A 26616-nucleotide genomic window follows, 5' to 3' on the forward strand; every position below is an offset into this window, starting at 1 on the left:
AATGGTGTTTGGAAACAGAAGTAAGAACATCCGTACAACATTGGTAGTGGTAAGAATATTGAATCAGGAATTGTGAGTTGGGTTTGAACCACAACTCGTTTTCACTAGGAAAGATATTTCTGAGCATTTGTAAATTGAAGCTAATCATAGACCTTTCCTGCTATGACACAGGCTTATTATGACTCTCCAATGAGATAGGTTATTGACAGTTGTTTTTTTTCTTTTAAATTGCAAAGCATTATATGGGGCACCTGGGTGACTCAGTGGGTTAAGCATCTGATTCCTGATTTTGGCTCAGGTCATGATCTTACAGTTGGTGAGTTCAAGCCCCACCAGGCCAGGCTCTGCACTGACAGTGTGGTGCCTGCTTAAGATTCTCTGTCTCCTTTTCTCTCTGCCCCTCCCACATATATTCTCTCTCTCTCTCTCTCTCTCTCTCTCTCTCTCTCTCAAAAATAAATAAATAAACTTTATTAAAAAAAATTCTAGGGGCACCTGGTTGGCTCAGTCAGTTGAGCATCTGACTTCAGCTTGGGTCATGATCTCATGGTTAGTGGGTTCAAGCCCTGCATCAGGCTCTGTGCTGACAACTCGGAGCCTGGAGCCTGCTTCAGATTCTCCCTCTCTCAGATTCAGTGTCTCCTCTCTTTCTGCCCCTCTCCCGCTCACTCTCTCTCTTAAAAATGAATAAACATTAAAAAAGTTTTTTAAAAGTTATAAAGCATTATAATAATGTGGTGGTAGTACTAAGTTCAGTGTATAGGTTTCTATGCCCTTTCTAGGGCACACTAGCAAAGATGAGCTACTTTGGTGATAGTCCCTGCCCTGCCTCCTGCTGGCCTGGGTCCTGGCTGGTAGATTTCCAGCATGTGTAGCACAGTATGATGGAAGTCTGGGCCACAGGAATTGGGTACGGAGACTTAGGATCTATCTGGTGGAATTTTTTTTTTTTTTTTTTTTTTTTTTTTTTACTATTTTTACTGCCTCTTTGCTGGAGCCCAGTTTCATCTGCCAGTTAGAGGAAATCGCTAAAAGATTCCTTCCCCCTATTCCCTCATCCTGAAAACATGCCTGATCTTCTGTTCTGGACTAGGACAGTCTTCAGTCTTACATTAGACATCTACAACGGGAGTATTCTTTTATGTACATTGGTATGTATACATTGTGATTATGTACAGTGATGCCAATGGGAAAGTAAGATGCCTCCCTTCCAGAGAAGAGTTCATGACAGGGAGGTCAGTGCTCACCCAGTCATGGCGTGATATTAGGCATAGTTTTCCCCAAGAGAATTCAGCTAATTGCCTTCTGTCAATGCTTGGAAACCTCTTGGAAATAAATAAACCGAAGCTAGTAATGACAAAACCGTATTTTCCTCATCCTCCTTGGCAGAAGTCCCTCAAGTCAAGTGTATGTACCCTAGAGAGTTTGCAGAGTGATCTGATTACCACCTTTGTAGGTAATTTGTCCTTTTTATCTCTGCTTTATGACCTCTGTTTACTTTTCATTTTGTAATTTCCCTATACCATATCTGCATGTGAATTTATTTTTATTTTTCCCAGTAAAGGCTCAATTTTTGGAAGTTATGTTTGATTCTGTCTTCGATCTGCCCGGCCTTTTTTAGAATGTATTATCTCCTTTTCTCATGCTTTTTGATTTCCTATTTTATATCTTTATGTTAAATGTACTTATTTAAAATTTTTTAAACATTTATTTATTTTTGAGAGGGAGAGGGACAGAATGAGAGCGGGGGCAGACAGAGAGAGAGAGAGAGACACACACAGAATCCAAAGCAGGCTCCAGACTTTGAGCTATCAGCACAGCACCCAAAGTGGGGCTCAAACTCACGAACCATGAGATCATGACCGGAGCTGAAGTCGGATGCTTAACCACTGAGCCACCCAGGCACCCCTGTACTTATTTTAAAGTTTTTGTTTCTTTTACTTTAGGAGGTTTGGGGAGATCGATAGTTGTCAAATCAGCTGATTCACTGGTGGTGAATTATTTCTTTATATATTTTAAAATTTTGGGATGTGAGCTCAATTTCAATGACATACTATCAGCGAGAATCCTAAATAGCCCATATTAAGGGAATCTCCTTTAAAATATTTTTGCTTTGTTTCTATTAGCACTCCAGGGATGTCCCAAGCTCAAGACCAGTTATGGGTATCATGATAGGTGTAAATTTGAATTAAACCAGCATGAGGATCAGCCTGTGGTTGAAAGTATTCAGAGGAGACTTGTTTTTGTCCACCCAAAACTCAGTCTAAGACAGATGAGCTTTATTTTGGCTTCCCAGTGTAATGGGCTTTTTTCTAATCTACCTGTTCATCAAATTATAGTCCTTCGTGGGCCCTGATTTGGGGTATGCTATCTCTTCCCCTGGTATAGACACAAGGTCCCATTTCCAATCCTCTCTTGGGCATTAAGACCACAGAATCAGATAGTTGACAAACTATAGCCCAAAGGCCAAATCCATCCTGCCAGTACCCTTGGTAAATGAAGTTTTATTGGAACGCAACCATGCCCCTCTGTTTAAATATTGACTGAGCGGTTTTCATGCTACAATGGTAGAGTTGAGTAGTTGCCACAGAGGTCATATGGCCCATAAATCTTAAAAGTATTCAATCTCTGATGCTTCAGAGAAAGAAAGCATTTGCCAACCCCTGGCCAAGATTAATTAAACTGAAAGCCGAGCCCTCATCCCTCCCCCCTTGGGCTATAAGGACATCAGTTGTGATTACTCCTCAAGTGGTTCTTTTTCTCTTTATTTCTAGCTCCTGGCAGTCTTCTTTACTTTTCTCTAAGCACTGCTAGGCATTTAAAAGTATGTCTACTCTTTTTTTATGTAAGTGTTTTTAGCAGGAAGTTTGCCAGATGCCAAGCCCACCATATTGCCAACACCAGAACCCACTTTCTACTATCTTGGATATTATAGACTGCTATATACATGAGATGTTATATATGAACCTAATAGTAACCACAAATCAAAAACCTGCAATAGGTACACAAACACGAAAGAGAAAGGAATCCAAGCATGTCACTAAAGAAAGCCATCAAACTACAGGGGAAGAGAACAAAAGAAAAAAAAGGAACAGAGAACGACAAAAACAACCATAAAACAAGTAATAAAATGGCAACAAGTACATACCTGAATAATTATTTTGAATGTAAACGGATTAAATGCTCCAATCAAGACAGTGACTGGATGGATAAAAAAAATAAGGCCCATTTATATGTTGCCTACCAGAAACTCACTTCAGACCTAAAGACACCTGGAGATTGAAAATGAGGGAATAGAAAAATATTTACTATGCAAATTGGAGCAAAAAGAAAGCTGGGGTAGCAGTACTTCTATCAGACTAAATAGACTAAAACAAAGACGGTAACAAGAGACAAATAAGGACACTACATAATGATAAAGGGAACAATCCAACAAGAGGATATAAAATTATAAATATTTATGCACCCAACACTGAAGCACCTAAATACATAAAGCAACTATTAACAGACATAAAGGAAGAAATCGACAGTAATACAATAATAGTGGGGGACTTTAACATCCCACTTACTTCAGTGGATATATCGATCATCTAGACAGAAAATCAACAAGGAAACAGTGGCTTTGTATGAGACATTGGACCAAATGGACCTAACATATATTTAGGTATATGTATAGGTATAGGTATAGGTATAAATATGTATATATATTTAGAACATTCCATCCTGCAAAAGTAGAATACATATTTTTTTGAAGTGCACATAGAACATTCTCCAGAATAGATCACCTTAGGCCTCAAAACAAGTCTCAATAAATTCAAAAAGACTGGATCATATCATGCATCTTTTCTGACCACAATGGTATGAAACTAGAAATCAAGGACAAGAAAAAAATCTGGAAAAGAATACAAACACATGGTTGCCAAATAACATGCCAGTAAACAATGAATGGGTCAATAAACAAATCAAAGAAGATATTAAAAAATACATGGAGACAAATGAAAATGAAAATACAACAGTCCAAAATCTTTGGGATGCGGCAAAATCTATTCCGACAGGAAAGATTATATAGCAATACAGGCCTACCTCAAGAAGCAATATCTCAGGTAAACAACCTCACCTTACACTTAAAGGGACTAGAAAGAAAAAAAACCCAAAGCCAGTAGAAGGAAGAAATAATAAAGATTAGACAAGAAATAAATGAGATAGAGACTAAAAAATACAATAGAACAAATCAGTGAAACCAGGAGCTGGTTCTTTGGAAAGATCAACAAAATTGATAAGCCTTTAGCCAGACTCATCAAAATAAATAAATAAATAAATAAATAAATAAATAAATAAAATAGATGCAAGAATCCTCAACAAAATATCAGCAAGCCAAATCCAACAATACATTAAAAAAATCGTTCAATATGATACATCACATCGACTAGAGGAAGGATAAAAGCCATTTGACCATTTCAATGAATGCAGAAAAAACATCTGACAAAAGTACAGCATCCGTTCGTGATGAAAACCCTCAACAAAGTAGGTTTAGAGGGAACATACTTCAACATAACAAGGCCATATATGAAAAACCCACAGCTAACATCATACTCAATGATGAAAACTGAAAGCTTTTCCCTTAAGGTCAGGAATAAGACAAGGATGTCTACTCTCACCACTTTCATTTAGCATAGTACTAAAGTCCTAGCCACAGCAATCAGACAACATAAAGAAATAAAAGACATCCAAATTGGTAAGGAAGAAGTAAAACTTTCACTATTTGTATATGTCATGATATTATATATAGAAAACCCTAAATACTACCAAAAAACAAAACAAAACAAACAAACAAAAACTACAACTGAGAAATGAATTCAGTAAAGTTGCAAGATACAAAATTAATATACACAAATCTGCCTAATTTCTATACACTAATAATGAAGTGGCAGAAGGAGAAATTAAAAAAACAATTACATTTACAATTTCATCAAAAAGAATAAATACCTAGGAATAAATATAACCAAGGAGTTGAAAAACCTGTACTCCATGAACTATAAAGCACTGATGAAAGAAATTAAAGATCACACAAATGGAAAGATCTGCTCTGCTCATGGATTGGCAGAACCAATATCATTAAGATGTCCATACTACCCAAAGCAATCTACAGATTTAATGCAATTCCTATTAATACCAACATTTAAAAGAAATTTTTTTTCAGTTTTATTTATTTATTTTGAGACAGAAAGAGAGAGAGCACATGAGCCAGGGAGGTGCAGAGAGAGGAAGATAGAGAATACCAAGCAGGCTCCACACTGCTGGTGCAGAGCCCTATGTGGGCCTCTAACTCACAAACCGTGAGATCGTGACCTGAGCCGAAATCAAGAGCTGGACACTTAACCAACTGAGCCACCCAGGCATCCCTATACCAACAACATTTTTTACAGAATTAGAACAAATAATATTAAAATATATAAAGGCCCCAAATAACCAAAGCAATCTTAGAAAAGAACAAAACTGGATGTATCACAATCCCAGGTTTCAAGATATACTGTAAAACTATAATCAAAACAGTATGGTACTGGCACAAAAATAAACACATAAATTATTGGAACACAATAAAGAGCCCAGAATTAACCCCTGTTTATATGGTCAATCTGAGACTAAGGAGGCAAGAATATACAATGGGGAGAAGATAATGTGTTTAACAAATGGTGCTGGGAAAACTGGACAGCAAAAGAATGAAACTGGACCCTTTTCTCACACCATACACAAAAAATAAACTCAAGATAGATTATAGACCTAAGTGTGAGATCTGAAACCATAAAACTCCTAGAAGAAAACATAGGCAGTAATTTTTTATCATCAGCCATAGCAACACTTTTCTCAATATGTCTTTTCTGGCAAAGGAAACAAAAGCAAAAGCAAACTGTTGAGACTACACCAAAATAAAAAGCTTTTGCACAGCAAAGGAAACCATCAGCAAAACAAAACAAAAAGGCAACATACTGTATAGAAGAAATTTTTAAATAACATATCTGATAAGTAGTTAATATCCAAAATATATGAAGAACTTACACAACTCAACACCAAAAAACCACAAATAATCCAATTTAAAAAATGGACAGAGGACCTGAACAGGTATTTCTCCAAAGAATATATCCAGATGGTGAAAAAGATGCTCACCATCACTCATCATTAGGGAAATGCAAATCAAAACTACAATGAAATATCACTTCATACCTGTCAGAATGGCTAAAATCAAAAACACAAGAACTAACTAGTGTTGGTGAGGATGTGAAGAAAAAGGAATCCTTGTGTACTCTTTGGTACGAATACAAACAGGTGGAATCACTGTGGAAAACAGCGGTTTCTCAAAAAATTTAAAAATGTAATTACTGTATTATCCAGTAATTGCACTACTGGATATTTACCCAAAGAAAATGAAAACACTAATTCAAAAAGATACATGCACCCCTGTGTTTATTGCAGTATTACTTAAAATACCCAAATATGGCAGTAACCCACATGTCCATTGATAGATGATATCTATTATAATGGAATATTACTCAGCCATAAAAAAGAATGAAATCTTGCCATTTGCAACAACATGGATGGATTTAGAGCACATAATGCTAAGTGAAGTCAGTCAGAGAAAAACAAGTACCTATATGATTTGACTCATATGTGGAATTTGAGAAACAAAGCAAACAAAGAAAAAAAGAGATGACCAAAAACCCTAGAGAACAAACTGGTGGTTGCCAGAGGGGATGTGGATCAGGAATGGGTTAAATAGATAAAGGAGAATAAGAGTACACTTACCCTGATGAGCAGTGAGAAATGTATAGAGTTATTGAGTCATTGTATTGTGTACCTGAAACGAATATAACATTACATCTTAGTTATTCTTGAATAAAAAAAAAAAAAAGAAAAAGAAACCTACAAAAACAAAAAAATTTGTTGACTTAAAAGGTTAGAAATCAATTTTTTTAATGGCCAACTTAAACCCTTCTTTGAGAGGCCAACTCTTTTTTTTAATGGCCAACTTAAACCCTTTCTGAGAAAAAGAGCTTGTTCTATGTTCTCTCCTGTTCTGTGTAGTTTTACACTGGGTTTCTAGAGTCGTGGCTTGACCTTTTGGTGGCCCTAAATTTGGTAATTCCAGTCTGAAACCAAAAACTTCCAGGTCTCAGGAGGTCTCTACCAAATACTCTCTAAACCTCTCTTATTTTGATCCAGTTTTCCATAGTTGACTGAGATGCTTGACAGCTTGGGGTTTAGGGCTGTAAATATCTACAGATATTTCTTTTTACATCAAAGATGAGATTTTCCTCTTATCTTTAATTTTTAAAATGTTTTTTTTTGTCTTGGGGCATCCAATGATGAAAATTTTCTGCTTCCCCAAAATCTTTCTTTCAGGGGCTTTATTCTTTTGGCAGAGTATGTAATACTTGGACAGTATTAAAAGCTGAGAAATAAAAGAAAGATTAATTAGATGGAATAGATATTGATAGACATTATTGCTAATCATACTCATTTCCAAGATCTATGAAAACTAGGATTGAGTGGGTAAAATAATCCAAGTGGGCTTTTGAAGAAGTACTTTTCTGGATCTAAATACATAGTCCTCACTGTGTTCATAGCCATTGTGGAAACATGAACACACTATCTGCTTTCTGTTGGGAGTGTCTATTTTTTGGCTCTTGAAGCTGCTGCTTAGAACTTCATCATATCGTTTTGCTTGTTAAAGCCATCTGATCAAATAAGGAAAAATGCTCTTAGAAAAAGTTTGATATTTAAGTGTAAAATACAACTAACATGTCAACCTCCTGTCCCCATTTTTTCCCTTTGTAGTATGACTACGAATATGATGAGAACGGAGACAGAGTTGTTTTAGGAAAGGGCACTTACGGGATTGTCTACGCAGGCCGAGACCTGAGCAACCAAGTCAGAATTGCTATAAAGGAAATCCCAGAAAGAGATAGCAGGTACAGTACTTGTGGCTAATAAAAGCTGTTTTCACCATGTTCTGGGTTGTTGATGTCATCTTAGACAATATTTTGGTGATATTCTAACTAATGAAACTCTGTCTGAAAACTCCACTGTTTTAATCAGCCCCCCTGTGAGGTTTAGCTGCTTTATCACTCAGTGATTCAAGCACAACTCTCTGGTGGGGAAGATGGCCTCTCTTAGGTGACAAAGACAGAACTTTTAATGAGTAGAAAAGACAATGGCCTGTGTGAACAAGGCTCAGGTATGTCACAGAATGGTTGATTTATTAGACACATAGATGGGGAGTAAGCATGATCAGCAGTGGTTTAAACCGTAGTTCTAGTGTCCAGTCCAGCATCTACAGAGCTTGAAAGTCATCCTCCATCAGTGGTAAGCTGACTAAACTGAGAAACCAACAGCTCTTCTTGGATCCATTGGAGAAGTGAGGTCACGGGCCAAGCCATTGCTGCCAAATTTGGAGAGACAGTCATGGGTTGGGGGGCATACTTGGTGAGTTTAGCCTCCAGGAGCCCTACTAGATCCTTACAGTAATATTGGAGAAAAATCTCTTTGTGCTTCCATCAGGGGGAAGGATGAGAGTAACTATTTTGAAATCTACTCTTCCTAACAAGGCCCACCCTCAAAAAGACGATTTTTACCAGGGTCTAACCTATTAGACTGTTACCAGAGCCTAACTCCTGCCCACTGTAGCCATGCTGTCCCAGCTGAAGGCGGCAGGGGAAGGGGCAGGAGAGGCCTGCAAAGCATTTGTGAGGCTCATAGCCCAGTGGCACAGGCTCTCTAAGAAACTGATACCTAAGCATGAGACTACAAGAATGCCCTCCCAGAATTCCTTTTACCTAACACATCATGCCTGACTTCCAACAAAAATTACAAGGCATACTAAAAGGCACAAACACAGTTTGAAGAGACAGAATAAATATCAGAACCAGACTCAGATATGGCAGGGATGTTGGAATTATCAGACCAGGAATTTAAAACAACTTTAATATGCTAAGGGCTCTAATGGGTAGATAGCATGCAAAAACAGAGGGAGTGTCAGCAGAGATAGAAACTCTAAATAAGAATCAAAGGAAATGGCTAGAGATAAAAAACAAGAACAAATGGGGCACCTGGGTGGCTCAGTCAGTTAAGAGTCTGACTCTTGATTTTGGCTCCAATTATGATCTCATGATTTGTGAATTTGAGCCCCACGTCAGGCTCTGCGCTGACAGTGCAGAACCTGCTTAGAATTCTCTCTCTCTCCTTCTCTCTCTGTTCCTCCCTCCCCCTCAAAATAAATAAATAAAAACTTTAAAATAAAATCACCTTTGTAACTTAAGTTTATTCAACCACCAGTGTATGTACACAAAGCACACCAACAAAGATCTTGTTCTATAGCAATGCATTCGGCATAAAGTGGGTTGTTTGAAAATACTTGCATGACAAGTGCTTCTCTTAAACAGCTGGCACAGGGCCTCTTCTAGTTACCTACAAAAGAAAAAGTGAAGTCTATCATGTTATTGTGAGATACCACACACAAAGGTATTTCTATCTATGTGCCCTGGAGAGCTTTTGATGTTGCATGTAAAAAGATAGCAGTTAGAAAGGACAATTGCTATGATAATAGGATGCATGTGAATAATGCATGATCCAGCATTGGCCATCTGGAATGAAAGATCACAGCAACGCAAATCATTGCTTCTGTGTTTCATTCACACTTTAAAAACACTTTGTTAGAGAAGCAGAGTAGTTGTAGGATACAGGTGGTGGTGGATTCATAACCTATCCCAACTAGTTGTTAATTTCAGACTGACTTCCTCCTCTAACATTCTACACATGCCTGAACTATTTATTTAGATCAGTTATTCTCTACCCTGCTGCATATTAGAACGAACTGGGGAACTTTAAAAAACGCTTGATGCTCAGGTCTTACCACCCCAAATTCTGGGGTGGGTCATATGCATTGATATTTTTTCAAAATCCTTCCAGATGAAATGTCTAGCCAAGGCTGGGAACCATTGGTTTAGATGGATATCGTGGGAATTTGACTCAGAGAAGGTGCTCTGGAAACACATATGGATCAATACTTTTTCAAAGCTAAATATATATATCTCTGATTACCTATACCATTTCTTCTTTCCATTGTCACAGCTAATTGAGAAGAAATAAGATTTTCTTATAATTTCCATAGATAAGCATTGCTTATTGACTTGAACAAGGTATAATTTCATGCTTATTCAGCGCTTGGCCCTTACTCTTTCACTTAGAACTGCTGAGTGTTACCAATCAATTTCATATTGGAGAAGAGTTCTTACTCTTAGCTAGGATGAATCTTGTAACTTTTAAGCCATCCTTTGGTTACTACATATTGGAGGGGATGGGGGAGTAGTGTATTTCCTTTTCCAGGATCTTAAATTTATTAATTTTTTTTTCAGTTTTTAATTTATTTTTGAAAGACAGAGAGAGAGCACAAGTAGGGGAGGGGCAGAGAGAGAAGGAGACACAGAATCCAAAGCAGGCTTCAGGCTCTGAGCTGTCAGCACAGAACCCGATGCAGGGCTCGAACTCATAAACCGTGAAATCATGACCTGAGCCGAACTGACTGAACCACCCAGGCTCCCCTCCAGGATCTTACATTTAAAAGTTCATGATTGATTTTCAATAGAAGGTCAAGGGGTGGGAGCCTCTTGGTTCATCATAAACTCAACTAATCACTTACTTGAGATTATTTAGTCATCTTGATGTCCTAAATCTGTAGAATAGACCCAATATTTGCTACTAATTTATCTTATGCATATCAAGAGCAATCTTATTAACTAGTGTTAATAAAAGGTTTAAACTTGATGGAAAAAGTAACTTTATTACAAATGTCCTGAGAATCATAACCTAAGTATTTTTTTTTCAGGAATTTTTATTTTTTATTTTATTTATTTTTTTTTTCAATATATGAAATTTATTGTCAAATTGGTTTCCATACAACACCCAGTGCTCATCCCAAAAGGTGCCCTCCTCAATACCCATCACACACCCTCCCCTCCCTCCCACTCCCCATCAACCCTTAGTTCTCAGTTTTTAAGACTCTCTTATGCTTTGGCTCTCTCCCACTCTAACCTCTTTTTTTTTTTTTCCTTCCCCTCCCCCATGGGTTCCTGTTAAGTTTCTCAGGATCCACATAAGAGTGTAAACATATGGTATCTGTCTTTCTCTGTATGGCTTATTTCACTTATAACCTAAGTATTTTATTGCTCTATACCAGTATTTCTCATGTTGTCTCCCTCAGTTATCAATATGGAATTGTCTCTAACTGATAGCCTGCTAAGGAGTTTCAGTATAATACCTACCTCTATAGTTCCTAGAACAGTTCTAAAGAAAAATAAAATGAGTAAAAGATATAAAGTACAAGTCAGTTTTTTGTTATTGTTGGCAGCATTCTGGGTAATATTTTACAAATTATAAAAGTTTAAATTAAATGAACTTGGATTTTTGTAACCTAATTTGTAGTGTATTCTGAAAAACTTCATGAAAATAGTATTATACAATACTAACCACTTCTAGAATTTGTTATTGGCATTCAAAAAAATCCATTCTGTTTATATGGATTTGCCATTGTAAGATCTAAGCATTTCTTTTTTTTTAATATTTATTTATTTTTGAGAGACAGAGTGAGACAAAGTGAGCGTAGGGGAGGGGCAGAGAGAGAGAGAGGGAGACACAGGATTGGAAGCAGGCTCCAGGCTTTGAGCTGTCAGCACAGATTCTGACGCAGGGCTTGAACCCACTGACCGTGAGATCATGACCTGAGCTGAAGTCGGATGCTCAACCAACTGAACCACCCAGGCGCCCCAAGATCTAAGCATTTCTTGCATGTAGTACTGAAGCAGATTATGAGGCATCAGGTTTTTGGTTTATGTTTTAGTGGTTAGTGCCTTTCATACCTGTAACCTCCATTGTAGAACAGAAAAAATATTAGGGCATAGCTTTGAGTCCCTAACACCCTACTGTAGTTATACAATAATCATATTAATATAATATTAATATTCGAGACTGCTAAGAGTCTACAGGCTTTATAGTACTTCAAATAATCATCAAAAGGGTTTTTCTGTATGTTCCGGAAATACAAAACACTTTCATTGTATAATCTGATAAAGCAGCACACATCAAGTACATGATTTTGAAGCCTGGTTTAATGCTGGTCTTTCAGCATGGAGGCCTGGTTAGGATGGAGTAAAAAAAAAAAAAAAAAATCCTGATGTACTAGAAATGATAGACTCAGTAAGATGAGGATTTCTGAGGAGCTCAAGGAGACAGGATTTAAATGGTTTTGTGTTTTCTACAGAAGAGTTGCTGGAGCTTCCAGTAAGTCCTAGAATGAAGATGAAAGTTATTTGAAATTTTTATCTTCCTGGGCAAGAGTCTCCTCTAATAGTAGAGTTATGTTATGAGGCGAGGGGAATTGAAAGTTATTTAATATAGACAATGAGCTATGTAGGTGCGTTCAATTTTCCTGGGCTAATATCTGTCACTTATTAGCTTTCTTTGAGATCTTGGGTAGGTTTGTCATCCTCCTGGTGAATCAATTTCCTCATCTGTAAAATGGGCATCTGAAAAGTACCTTCTCCTAGGGTTCTTGTGAGAAATGAGTACATACGGTAGGCTCAGATCAGTGCCTGACACATTTCCCCACAGACCCTACCCACTACCACTTCAACTTCCCAGAATTTATGTTATGAGAAATAAAGGCTTTAGATAGCCATATTTTACTTTATGTATGGGCATATATCTAGCTGATGTTTTCAATTTGTACTGCTTAAATGTATACACTAAAATCTGGCTACGTAATTAGCTCATCAACATTTGCACGTCTTTTAGATACTCCCAGCCCCTACATGAAGAAATAGCATTGCATAAGCATCTGAAGCATAAAAATATTGTCCAGTATCTGGGCTCTTTCAGTGAGAACGGTTTCATCAAAATCTTCATGGAGCAGGTCCCAGGAGGTAAGAGATGTTTTTCTTTTTTAAGAAATTATAAATTTGTAGGGGCTTGAAGAGGAGAACAAGTGAATGGGATTTATGAGTTTACACGTCTTATTTCGTCTAAGTTAAAAGAAAAATGAGATTATGTTCATTGCAGCATTGTTCACAGTAGCCAAGATATGGAAAGAACCTAAGTGTTCCATCACTGGATGAATGGATAAAGAAAATGTGTTTTGTATACATAATAGAATATTATTCAGTCATAAAAAAGAGTGAAATCTTGCCATTTGCAACAACACAGATGGACTGTGAGGGCATTATGCTAAGTGAAATAAGTTATGCAGAAAAAGACAAAAACTATATGAGCTCTCTTACATGTGGAACTAAAAAAAAAAACCCAGAGGCATCTGGGTGGCTCAGTCGGTTAAGTGTCTGACTCTTGATTTCTGCTCAGGTCATGACCTCATGGTTCATGAGTTCAAGCCCTGAGTAGGCAGAAAGTGCAGAGCCTGCTTGGGACTCTCTATCTCCTTCTCTCTGCCCCTCCCAAACTCCCAGGCCTTCTCTCTCTCTCTCCCCCTCTCTCTGCCCCTCCCCAGCTCCCATGCCTGCTCGCTGTCTCTCTCAAAATAAATAAACAAATACATAAAATCCCTGGGGCGCCTGGGTGGCTCAGTCGGTTAAGCGTCCGACTTCAGCTCAGGTCATGATCTCACGTCCGTGAGTTCGAGCCCCGTGTCGGGCTCTGTGCTGACCGCTCAGAGCCTGGAGCCTGTTTCAGATTCTGTGTCTCCCTCTCTCTCGGAACCCTCCCCCATTCATGCTCTGTCTCTCTCTGTCTCAAAAATAAATAAACGTTAAAAAAAATTTTTTTAAAATACATAAAATCCCAAACAAACAAAGGAAACAAGTTCAAAAATAACAAAGAACAGACGCAGGGGATAGGGGTGGGCAAAATGGGTGAAGAAGGTCAGAAGGACCAAACTTCCAGTTACAAAATAAATTAGTCCTGGGGATGTAATGTACAGCCTGATGACTATAGTTAATAACACTGTATTGTGTATTTGAAAGTTGCTGAGATGTATATAAATATCGCAATGTATATAAATATCAAGTCATTATGTTTTACACCTGAAACTAATATAATGTTATATGTCGAATATACCTCAAAATTTTTTACAAATTTAGACATGTGACATCAGCTTGAAGTTTATTAGGAGGCAATACAAATATCCTGAACTATTTTAGTATCAATCATTGTGACCTAGATTAGAGTTAGGGACTGAGGAGCCTTTTATTTTGACCGTATTTGATAATGAGCATCTTCAGAGCAGGGACACTTTCCTATTCATACGTGAGCCCAGGTGTCTAATACTCCAGTTCCTGGGCCACCATGAATAACCAGGAAGTGTTAGCTTAAATTAATGTTACATTATTAACATGCTTTAAAGAACTCATTTGAATAAGAATTTATCCACTGTTTCTCCCTGCTTTACAGGAAGTCTTTCAGCTCTCCTTCGTTCCAAATGGGGCCCATTGAAGGACAATGAGCAAACAATTGGCTTCTATACAAAGCAAATACTTGAAGGATTAAAATACCTCCATGACAATCAGATAGTCCATCGGGATATAAAGGTAGGATGCACGAGGATTCACTTTTGAAAGTTCCTTGGTGGGCAACTGGTTTTGTTTTGTTTTCTTTTCTTTTTGCAAAAGTCATACTGTGTTATGAGTATTAATTTAGAATTGTGAATAAATAAATCGTAGAAATAGCAGAAATGCAAGATACTAACTCCTCTGCTCTGAGTCAGGTATTGGTACTCATGCCTTATCTCTTCTCCTCAAGGAATAAGCCTCTTAACTGTGTTCACCCAACAAAGATTGAGCTTCCACTGCACCCCTGCACTGTTTGAGGTGCTCTGGGGAGGGGGCAGCACAGCAGAACAAAACTGGACAGGATAAGGTCTCCGCCCCTGACGAGATCACAGGCTGGTTCATCTTGGTATCCTTGCCCTGAGTAGCTACTCAGTAAATATTTACTGCATCAATGGATGAATGATTGGGAGGGAAAATAAATAAGATCTTCTCTTCTCACAAGTATCATATACTGATTGTTTGAACTAAAATTAAGTAACTTACTTGATTCTTCTTAAAAAGAGGAAATTCAGAACTAATACATTTCTGACAAAGGTGGAACCGTGGAAAGGAAGTCAATATTACTATCCGCAGATCATCCCAGATCTCGTGATTTGCCATATCCCCAAATATTCCGGGAAAAGAAGTAAAATAACAGAAAATACAATGGGAAATCATGAATGTCATGTTTGAACTTAATCACACACAGGTGACCCCTTCTGTTCACAAACCACAGCAAACTCTGACCAGGCAGGCGCCTTTTGACCTTGTGGCCTGAGTAGCACGTTGTGAAATGATAATATAGGCACAAAAATGGTGTCAAGAATTCACTCTTGAGGTTAACTGTAATGAAGACTACAGACTTAGTGGCCTCGTTTACTCTGGGGACACCGTTTCTTATTGGACTTACGAGCCAACAACAAACAGTACTGGAGGAAAGACTAGTTTTGATTCAAGTCTTTTGTTCTCTAGGGTGACAATGTGTTGATTAATACCTACAGTGGCGTTCTCAAGATCTCAGACTTCGGGACATCAAAGAGGCTTGCTGGCATTAACCCATGTACTGAAACTTTTACTGGTATGTTTTTGCAATGATGATACGGATCTTAATGTAATTAAAGAAATAATTGCTGCGTTAGAGCATAATGTGAGAGATAAAGTCCGTCTGGGTTCTCACAGACATTAATGCCGGTATCTTTTGATGCTCACTGAAAAATGTTACACAGAATTTGACCTGGCTCTTTTCTCATCTTGTATTTCTATGACTTGCTCTGTCTCCTGGTTAATGCCACTGAAATGTTTTTTTAAACTCTCAATTTGTTTTTGTTTTCCCTTTCGTGTCATTACTTCTCTCCGGGTTGGCCTACAACCACTATAAGCCTTTATAAGATTTTTTTTTTTTTTTTTTTTTTACCCCAGCCTCTCTGTGACTCTTACTCATACCTTAATCTCTTCCCATTTGAACTATGAATTCCTAATCTGTTTACTCCCTGTGGCCTATTTCCTACTCACAACATAAATAACCGGTAGAATTTTCAATTCAGAAAGAGGAAGTGACTCATCAACTCAGCACTGGGGTGGGGAAGAGAGCTTGCCTGAGAAATTAGGCAATCCAGCCACCAAGCTACCTCTAGAACAAAGTCCTGAGGTAGTGGAGACAAAGCGATTGCCAAAAAGCTAACAGTAGCCAAGAGGAAACCCAGGCTCAGAGACATTAATGGTTGCCCCACAATTACAAGAGGGCATCTGGAATTTCAACTCTGGTTCTTACCGCTCCATTCTGCTGATTCTCTTGAAGTGCAAAGTCCTTGTCATTATCATCAGAGAAAGAATAATTCAGCAAAAAAAAAAAAAAAAAAAAAAAAGTAATGAATAATCTGTGGTCTAATAGAAAGCAAAATGGCCAGGTATCCTCATTTTTGAATCCCATGAGGTAGGTGAGGAAATTGAGAGAGAGAAGAGAGATCACAGCCAGAAGTCACAACTGTTTGTAAGTGATAGAACTCAGATTTTTAATCTACCCTTTTCTCTTTGCTTTGATCTTGCTCTGGTCCATCTTTCTCCCCATGTTGCTCACGTATCTGTTCCAGTAGCCTGGAAGAAGAAAAGGAGAGAGAGAGAGATTCTGTAAATTTTCTCAGAACATTCAGCCAACAACAGCTCTGACCCAGTTCCCACCCTCACAGCAATGGGTATTTCAGGGCACAGCATTAAACACAGTTAAAATGTATTTTTCTGAACAAAATTAATTCCATCCTGCTAGTAACTTTAAATGTGTTTCCATTTCTTTCCTCATACTCTCTCAATTTGGCAAGAGACATTTTAGATGTTGCCAAGACTCAGTAACTTCTGACAGGAAATCCCTACTTTCAGAGGTTTTATTTGGGCAGGATGTTAATTTAATTATATCTTCTTGCTAATCTTAAAGACGTGTTTTTTGTTTTTTGTTTTTTTTAGTCCCCAAAAGAGTTTTAGTAAAGCAATCCTCCCAGAGCCCTTTGCTCTTCTCATGCTGGCTTCACATGAGTGAGATGCGTAACTAATGTGCCTGGTCTGTCTCCAGGGCTGGTCAAGAGGGCTTGGAGTGGGCACACCTTGATCTGCTCACCGGATAGGCCTCACCGCTGCTTGGTCAACCTCTGATGACCTGACTTGAAAGATATTGACCTGTTTCCACTTCTTGGTGATTTGGCGAGAGGGAAGGCAGCATCAACCAGGATTTATAGAGTGCTGGCAGTATACCTGCCTGCGTTAAGCGGTTTACATACATATTTCACTGAAATTCGTACATGAACCGTAATCCTTAAGTTATCAGTATCCCAGTTTATGATGAGAAATTAATGTTAAAAGAGGTCGAATAACTTGCCTGAGGTCACAGAGCTAGTAAGTAATAGAGCTAGGATTCAAACTAGACTTAACATGCCACATGGAATTCATTATCTTCTCCCCAAACCCGTTCTGCCCACACTGTTCCCCATCTCAGTTGATGGCCACCCAAGACCTAGAGTTGTCCGTGGTGCCTCTTTTCTCACACCCCAACCCAATCCGCAAAGAGACCTACTGGCTCTACCTTCAGGAGATGTCGAAAACTGGAACACTTCTCACTGCCTCTGCTGCTGCCTCCCTCATCTCCCACCTCTGTTACCTCCATAGCCTGTTCTCCCTGCTCCCACTCTTGCCTCCTACTTTCTATTCTTAACACTGCAGCCAGAGTGATCCCTTTAAATCAGATCAAGCCCTGTTACTCGGAGACTTCGGTGGCTTTCTGTTTCATTCAGACAAATGCCAAAGTCCTAATATTATGGACAAGAATCTGACCTGATTTGGAGTCTATTACCTTTTTGACCTCATTTCCTACTCTTCCCCCCCTTGCTTAATCACTCACTCTGTACCAGAAAACTGGTTTTCCTGCATTTCCTTCATTTTACCAGGCACAGCCCTGCCGCAAGACCTTTGCACATGCTCTATCTTCTGCTAGTAACACTCTTCTCCCAGTGACCTGCATGGCTAACTAAGTCCCTCTTCTTCAAGTTTTAACTCAGATGTCATCTCAGTGAGCCTAACATGACCACCCTATTTACGTGGCAGCCCTCCCTGGGCATTCCTGATCCCCTTTACTACCTTTTTTTTTTTTTTTTTTTGTCATTAACACATCACTTTCTAGCGTGCTATATAATTTACTTATTTACTATGCTGGAGTTTAATGTGTGTCTCCTGCTGCAAAGAATGTAAGCTCCATGAGCCCAGGGATTTCTGTCTGTTTACTCCACTGCTGTATTCTAAGTGCCTGGCCCATAACAGGCCCTCAATATAAATCTGCTGAATGAATGAGTGGATTAAGTAGAATGTCAAAGTTCACACTTTTAGCCACTGAGTTGTAGTGGTTCCAAGGGTGGATGCAGTGGCAAAGAAATTCTAAAAGAGATGATTTTAAAGTGATTTTTTAAAACCTTGGAATGCAGATGTATAAGATCTGCGCTTTAGAGCTAATGCTCTCACTTTTTTCCATAGGCTACTGTACAGATTGGCTTACATCTTCATTATCTGGCTCTGTAAATCTTTTTATATAAAATATTATGTGTCATGTGATTATGGAATAAAGAGAGCATATATGAATACATAACTAAGCCTGAGGGTTTTTTTTTTTTTTTTGGCGCTTACTCTGTGGGGGATAATTAAGCACAATTGGCAGATAGAGCTCTTTGAAATATTATCTGATGAATAGAAACATTGCATAATGTATTGATATTACCTGAGTTGTCCAATTTTTAAAGTTCACTTTGTTGTTAACCAGTTGCAATTTCTACTCAGATATTAGTATAACTTAAATTCTCACATCCATTCTTTTTTAGATCCAAGTACAAAAAAAAAAAAACAAAAACCAACACTATAGCTCATCAGCTATAGATGAAGAGAAATCATAGCGGTTTTCTACTAAGGGTAGGGGATTTGAAGAGTGAAGAGTGGTATTACCTTATTCTTGGCTAGGTGAAATGCTTCCCTCCAATAATGTTGCCGATTTAAGCTCACAGTACGCATGTACAATTGTATGTGAACTTGAACGTGAGCTACTGCCACATAATGAGGAGAGCTGGTGGGTAATCTGGCAAGATGACAATACTAGACAAAGATAATATACTTTCATTTGGTTTTATGAACAGCAGCCAGTTTCTAGCCTGTGTTGGTGGGTTTCATGGGAACGACTTAGAGGAGTTGTGCCTAGCAGTTTCATCTGTAAATCATGCATGAGGCATTCATAAAAGGTGTCTGTATTTATCAGGTTGTCTGTCAGTTTGGTTATGAATCAGAAAATACTGAAGTAGCTCTTTTAGCAACTGCCTCAGGATTGGAGATAATTGAATGTGGCATCTTGGATGAGTTCCTATTTGCTGATTGTATCATTTGTAGGAGTATATCAGTAGCAGGGGATGTGGCAATAATCTGTTCCTGTTCACACTCCTGATTCATTGTTGGATTTGGGGGAATCAATCTAGGGTCTCCGAGAAGCCAAGCCAGCCTCTTGTTTGAGCCACTTGAGATAACCACAGTTGAGTGTTTATCTGGGATAGACCAGACTAAACCTAGAACCAAGTGTTCTTGACTCCCCATTCAATGCTCTTGCCATCCTACCACACTCTTCAACTCTCTGATTCCACATCGCCTTTTAAATCTCCTATGTTTCGTTGTATTCTTCTTCACATTGTGTCTGCTGATTTGTCTGTACTAATGGCTCAAGACCTGTCTTTGATCTGTTAAACCTGTTATTCCACGGACCACAGGCATGCAGCAGAAGCCATATATATTTGATTTACAGAATAGAGTACACGAAAAATGGTTTACATTACTTTTAACAATGGCTTTCAGAATCTTTCATGCTTTCGTGATTTAGAGATAAGAATCAAGACAGAAGAATTAATCATTCAATTTAGATACTGAGAAATATATTGGGGCACCTGGGTGGCTCAGTCTGTTGGGCACCCGACTTCAGCTCAGGTCATCTTACGGTTCGTGGGTTTGAGCCCCCATCGGGGGCTGGGGCCTGGAGCCTGCTTCAGATTTTGTGTCTCTTCTCTCTCCGCCCCACCCCTGCTTGCACTCTCTCTTTTTCTGTCTCTCAAAAATAAATGAATGTTAAAAAAACTTTATAAAAAAAAGAAATTGAGAAATACAGATCTAGAAAAAAATGGATGAATGGCCTAGAATTTTTCTGGAAAGATTAGAAGTATACCTAATAGGAATCTTTGTGTATTTGAAAAACTAATTGCAAAAAATGTGTGTTGATATATTCTCTGTTGTTCTCAAGTGACTAATTGTTAGAAGTTTCTAAGAGGCCCCAATAAAGTGATACCTCATTTATACTCTAGTATCTAGATGAGAAAGCATCTATTCATGACCAGATCACATTGGCAAACTATTCTTATATCCCTGATAAAATCCATTATGACAACTGTTATTTCCATTTTTATTAATGACCAAGAAAAATGGAACACAAAAAAATGAGATATTGGGGCACCTGGGTGGTTCAGTTGGTTAAGCATCCAACTCTTGATTTCATTTCAGGTTATGATTTCACAGTTCATGAGTTCAAGCCCCATGTCAGGCTTCCTGCTCTCTCGCTCTCTTTCTCTCTCTCTCTCTCTGCCCCTCCTCCTCTTGCACTCTCTCTTTCTCTCTCAAAATAAAATAGGCATAAAAAAAAGATGAGGGGCATCTGAGTGGCTCAGTGGGTTAAGCATCTGACTCTGGTTCAGGTCATGATCTCATGGTCATGGGATCAAGCTCTGCATCAGGCTCTGTGCTGAGAGTGCAGAACCTGATTGGGTCTCTCTCTCTCTGCCTCTTTCTCTGCCACCTCCCCTGCTCCTGCTTTCTCTCTCTCTCTCAAAATAAATAAACTTAAAACAAGAAAAGATGAGATACTAAGACCTGAATCATGCTTTTAAAGTTGTCTTATTTATGTAGACAGTTAAAGCTGTCATTAGATATTCATGTGTTTTCTAAAGTAGAAGTGTGTTTGAATTACCCCCAGGTACCCTTCAGTATATGGCACCAGAAATCATAGACAAAGGACCAAGAGGCTACGGGAAAGCAGCAGACATTTGGTCTTTGGGCTGCACGATCATCGAAATGGCCACAGGGAAACCACCTTTTTATGAACTGGGAGAACCACAAGCAGCTATGTTCAAGGTCACATTTCAAATGTCTTAAATGTCTTAAAAACCACTGGATAAAGCTATTAGATTAGATGTTCCATGTGTCTATATGATAATTTTTTTAGGCCAAAGGAGAGGAGCGTAGGTGAGCACATTAAATGTGCTCACCAAGTTCATTAAAGTTCATGAAGATTGACATCCCTCAGAGTCAATGTGTATGCCTCACACTGAGGATCTGTCTGTCTCTCCCTGCCTTAGTTTTCTCAGCTATAAAGTGAGACTCCATGTAAGTTCCTCTGATGCCTTTTCACAATGCAACATAAATAACATACTTCTTTATGGAAGATGTTTTAAGCTCTTTGGGAAATAGTCTGAAAATCTTCCATGGAAGGAGATGTTAAAGACGTTTTTTTATTCATTTAAATATTAAATCAAAGCAATATTTCCCTTCTCTATCAGAAGAGTTTAGAGGCTCCATTAAGAAAGGGGTGGACAATAATTGCTACTTTGAGGACACCAATCATATTCTTACATAGTGACTCTTCTAGTCTGTTTATTTGCCCTCTCCTGGAAGTGGGAAGCAGCCCACCTCCCAAAATAGGAAGCACCAAATATGGAAATAGGGCTGAGAAAGCCCAGGGGCCACTGCTTCAGAATTCAGGGACTGAGCAAAGCAGTGACCAGATCTGAGTCCCTTCAGTCCCCACCTGCCCTTACCTGCCACGCTGCCAAGCCCAAGATTTAAACTGAGAACTTGTTTCCCAAGGAGTAGAGCTCAAGTCTGTCGTTCTGTAAGGCAGAGAACTTCTGATAAGTTGTTATCTCTTTCCCTGCCGCTGACTGTTGCTAGCAGCTTGCCTCCCGTGATGAGCCCTGTGTGACCTACCTTCCGCTTCTGTGTAAACGTTGCCTTACTTTAAGCTTGAAGGTGATCTGATGGGTTACTGCTGATACAGAAATGAGTAGTGCAACCAAACGAGAAGGGCAGTGAGAGCTGCTAAGAGAGCTGCCCTTCTTGACATAAATGAATGTCTTTCTCTTCTTGGTCAGTCTTTCAACTTTTCACCCATCTCTAGGAGTTCCCTCTGAAATGCTGCTCTCTTCCCCATCGGTGCAGGGATTATTATACAATATGCATTAAATGAGATAATATAGACTCGAGCACTGATTTAAGCGTTTGAACGTAGGCTTCAACACTGTCAAACTCTTTGGGGACATTGGGCAAATGACTTAAACTTCTTGTACCTCATTTTCCTCATCTATAAAATGGGTATAAAAATAGTACCTATCTAATAAAGGTTTTTTGAGACATATATGAGATAATACATGCAAAGCACTTAGAATAGTGTCTGACATATAGTAAAGGCTATATAATTAACCATAAATAACTGTATATTATTATCTATATAATAATTCACTTCTATAAGCTATATAGTAACAAAAAATATTTCCTTAGAACATTTTCTTTACTAATACATGAAAACATTACTGAAAAAATTTAGAATGACAGCGATGAGAAGAAAATTCTAATTGTTATAAAAATTCTGTTTGTTTAATTTTAAAATATTTAAAAATATCTCTATATATGAGCAATTTGGGGCAGGAAAAATACTCACAAATCATGGCATAGGGGAAAGAACACAGGCTTTAAGCCAAAAAAATTAAGGTTTCGATCCCAGATCTCTGTTTCTGTAACATGTAACCTCACCCCTCTGAGCCTCATTTTCCTCTTTGATGTGACAGGGATAATATTTAATCCATTGGGTTGTTGGGAGTATTCAGTGGAACTTATAAATCAAAAAACCAAACACGATTCCTGGCCTATAGCTATTAGGACCAACACAATGGTCTCAATTACGGGTATCTTTCTTACATGCCAGTGTGCTAATGTGTGCTAAAACTTTGAGGACTGAATTATTACTTCATTATGCTGTCTACTGTCTTAACATGATTGCTCTGTGTATGTCATTGATGAGGTTACAAAAGCACTCTGGAAACTTCCCATAACCTAGAGAAAAAAACATCCTATCTCGCTTTGAGAAAAGGCATGAGTTTGTAGGAAGTATATGGTAAAGGACTTTGTTGTGCTAGGGGACCAAGTTTTGGATCCTGGAGCTCATGTGATGAGAGGGTCACTCAGAAGTTACCTTGTGCTGTGTCTTAGGTGGGAATGTTTAAAGTCCACCCGGAGATCCCAGAGTCCATGTCCGCAGAGGCCAAGGCGTTCATATTGAAATGTTTTGAACCGGACCCCGACAAGAGAGCCTGTGCTAACGACTTGCTTATTGACGACTTCTTAAAAGTTTCAAGCAAAAAGAAGAAGACGCAACCTAAGCTTTCAGGTATGTGGTTGCATTGAGGAGGATGTGAGGCAGAGTCACTAAACCCTCAGCCTTTAAGGTAGATTTTTCTAGAAGTAAGGTAATCTGTTATAGATAGGTATCACTGGAAATTCATGTAAACATTAGCTGAGTGTTCTCAGATGTTCAGTTTTGGTATCAGGAAGCTGTCTTACCATCGATTTCACAAAGGCCAGGGCCTCATACATAATAGTCTTTCATCACCTGGTTAGTAGGTAGGTAGTATATCAGTAGCTATAGCATTCTGGCATCACTGATACAATGGTTACAGCATAATGGGGTGAAATACAGCTTTTTAGAACTGAAACTTTAAATCACCACTGATGAGCTACAGGGCTATTATGGAGCTGTTAAAACTTCCAAGCCATCCAGATAATATGTTCTTTTAATTTTAGTCAGTGGAAAATACCTGTTGCCTCTTAGAGAATATTGTTTGGAATAACTACTACCCGCCCTCTGCAAGAAAAAAAAAAAAAAAAAGAGAAGATTGTCAGTTACTTAAAAAAAAAAAAGCAGTGTGAAAATATACACTGTCTCTTGCAATAGTTTCCATAGCTTATTTCAGAAAGGAAAGGCAAGTAAATGATCCATTTGTTATTGGCATTTTTGTGCTTATTTGGGATGAGTGTAGATGGGTTGAATGTTTGGAAAGGACATTGATCCCTTTTCAAGCACTTTTTCATTATTTCTGTTTAACAACAAAGCCAACATGTGTTCATGTTGCTGTTTGCTCTTCTTTCCACAGCCCTCTCAGCTGGATCAAATGGTGAGTTCGTTTTTATATTTTGCCCACCGAGCCAAAGCTTGGTGCATCGTGCGATATAAACTCTAGATTTCCCATTAAAAAGCCTCATCCTCTGCTTTTTGCCTCCATGTGAGGCTCCTGGGTAGCAAGGATATGTGCAGCTGAAGCCTGGCTGGGCCATTCCTTCAGAAACCCCTCTTCTCCCCCAGAAAGCAAAAACAGATGTGCTAACCTAATTAACAGCTAAAATCCCACTTGGGATTGTTCTTAGGTGTGACCGAGAACTTCATGACTCCTGTTAATTAAAACTATAAACTATAACCTGGCCTAGTTCTCCTAAATGAACACAGCTGCAGGACTCTTCCTTCCCCAGGTATTTTTATAGGTCATACACTGTTTCTGTCCAGAGGATAAGCCACGGCTTTACCTGGAGGGGCCCCTACCTCCAATAGCTGTACTCGGCTTCCCCTCAAAAGGGGGATGGGAGGGTGGTGGTGAGGAGGGTCTCCTTCCCCCTTAGGGAGACATGACTTGTCCAATACCGGACTGCTCTCCCTTTGCCACACATAGACCCAGAGAATTAAGTAAGTCATTTTAACCTAATACGCACTTACTGTGCATTCACTGTGTGCCCAAGAAATGTGCTAGGCCCTGAATATATAAGGATGACAAAAGCATAGTTCCTGACTTTAAGGAGCTGTTATTCTTAGAGGGGAGATGCACAAGGAATAAATCAACAACACCGTAGTGTAATTTAGTCAGTACAGAGAGGGTTGTAAAGGGGGACAGAGTGATTGACATCAGTCTATGAAAGTGGTTCCAAGGAAGACTTTCTAGTGAGGCAACCCCCGATGAATAAGGATGAACTTGAGTTTAACAGGTGGCTGGGGAGTGGGGAGCCAGATGAGGTCAGTCCTAACCTGAGTTAATGCAGTGTGTGTGAAACCCCACGGTGTGAAGGGAGCAGGACGTGGCTCAGAACTGCTGGTACTTAAAATACATGGGGAAGAGAAGAAGCTGGAGGTGGTAAAGCAGGGTCATATCCCAAAGGGCTCCACGTGAGAATTAGCAAAGAGGAGTGGAGAACCGGGGAAAGACTGTAATCTGGAACTAAAAGCACGGGGTCTATAATTCTATGATAATAGAAACGTCCTATGTCTACACTGCCTGATCGTTAGCCACTACCAGTGATGTTAGCTTTAAGAGCTTGATGTCTAATAGCAATGAAGACCGTGCTCCCAAGCCTTGAGTCCGTATTTGGCCAAGCTAGCCGCTGTTTTGTCCATTCTGCCATCTATTCCTGTAAATACGAAGTGAAACAAAGCACACGAGAGATCACAACAGCTCCTGGAAATGTCCTCTCGAAAGCAGTCCTGTGTTTGGGGCCCCGACAAACCTTTCTCTTCTTAGGCAACCTTACTATTACCAGCAAGTAAGAGGTTACCCTTTTGCTTTCTGCTGTAGCAGCACTTCCAAAATTATAGTCCGTGAAATGCTGGGTCCATGAGCTGTTCCAGAAAAATGGGAATTCCATGGTCAAGTAAATTTGGGAAATAGCGCATGTGAGCACTTTCCCCTGCCATGTATTTTCAGTGTACCAATTTGCACGTCTCTATACATTGAAATAAGGAATTGTGGTGTTAAATTGGTAAACTCAGAGCAGCTCTTCTTAGCTTCATCTCAGTTCCTACCTTCTAGTAATTCAGCAGTGTAACAAATTTAGTGACAGCAGGTGGGTCAACCAATTCATCCTTGAGAGATTTTCTAGTTGCTGATCAGGGAGATGGTTTCCCCAGAGATGAACTATCCCCGGAAGCTGTATATACTTCTCTTCTTCCTCTCTACAGCTGAAACCAAAGCCAGGTACCTCTCTAACACCTGCTTTCTTCACCTGAGCTACAAGGGGGCTAGAATAATAGAATGGCCCTGCATGACATTTTTGATATAATCAAGGGGTAGGACATGTCCTACCTGCAAGATTCTGTGATTAAGGAAGCTCCTGGATACGGCTGGAAAACCCTTTTCCTAAGACTCAGCAGCTTGGAAGAGCTTCCCAGTGATAGGGCAATACATTTTCAGAGAAATGTCACTTTCTGCTATGTAACGGGATATTTTTTCTTCGTCTTCTGAATCATCACTAATTGTGTCATTAGGTAAATCAAGCTCTTGGCTATACAGTGTTACCACCTGTTGAATATTTGCTTGTGAAAAGTATTTTTTATCACGTGTATTTTTCTGATTATAAACATAATACATGTTTATTGAAGAGGGTT

The 26616-nt window shown here is 38.9% G+C and overlaps 1 protein-coding gene across 3 annotated transcripts in view; it reads left to right on the plus strand.

The window, feature by feature from the left end:
- The window catches only part of MAP3K5 (mitogen-activated protein kinase kinase kinase 5), a 203410-nt gene that overhangs the window by 147212 nt on the left and 29582 nt on the right, over nt 1-26616 (plus strand). For all 3 annotated transcript variants that reach the window (XM_027056793.2, XM_027056794.2, XM_053222202.1), the window contains exons 15-21: nt 7834-7967; nt 12844-12971; nt 14449-14585; nt 15558-15663; nt 21115-21272; nt 23403-23580; nt 24344-24364. In XM_027056793.2, coding sequence (XP_026912594.1) covers nt 7834-7967; nt 12844-12971; nt 14449-14585; nt 15558-15663; nt 21115-21272; nt 23403-23580; nt 24344-24364 — 862 coding nt within the window. The remainder of the gene's footprint in view (nt 1-7833; nt 7968-12843; nt 12972-14448; nt 14586-15557; nt 15664-21114; nt 21273-23402; nt 23581-24343; nt 24365-26616) is intronic.

This window comes from Acinonyx jubatus, chromosome B2, assembly GCF_027475565.1.
Source record: "Acinonyx jubatus isolate Ajub_Pintada_27869175 chromosome B2, VMU_Ajub_asm_v1.0, whole genome shotgun sequence".
Taxonomy (NCBI): Eukaryota; Metazoa; Chordata; class Mammalia; order Carnivora; family Felidae; genus Acinonyx; species Acinonyx jubatus.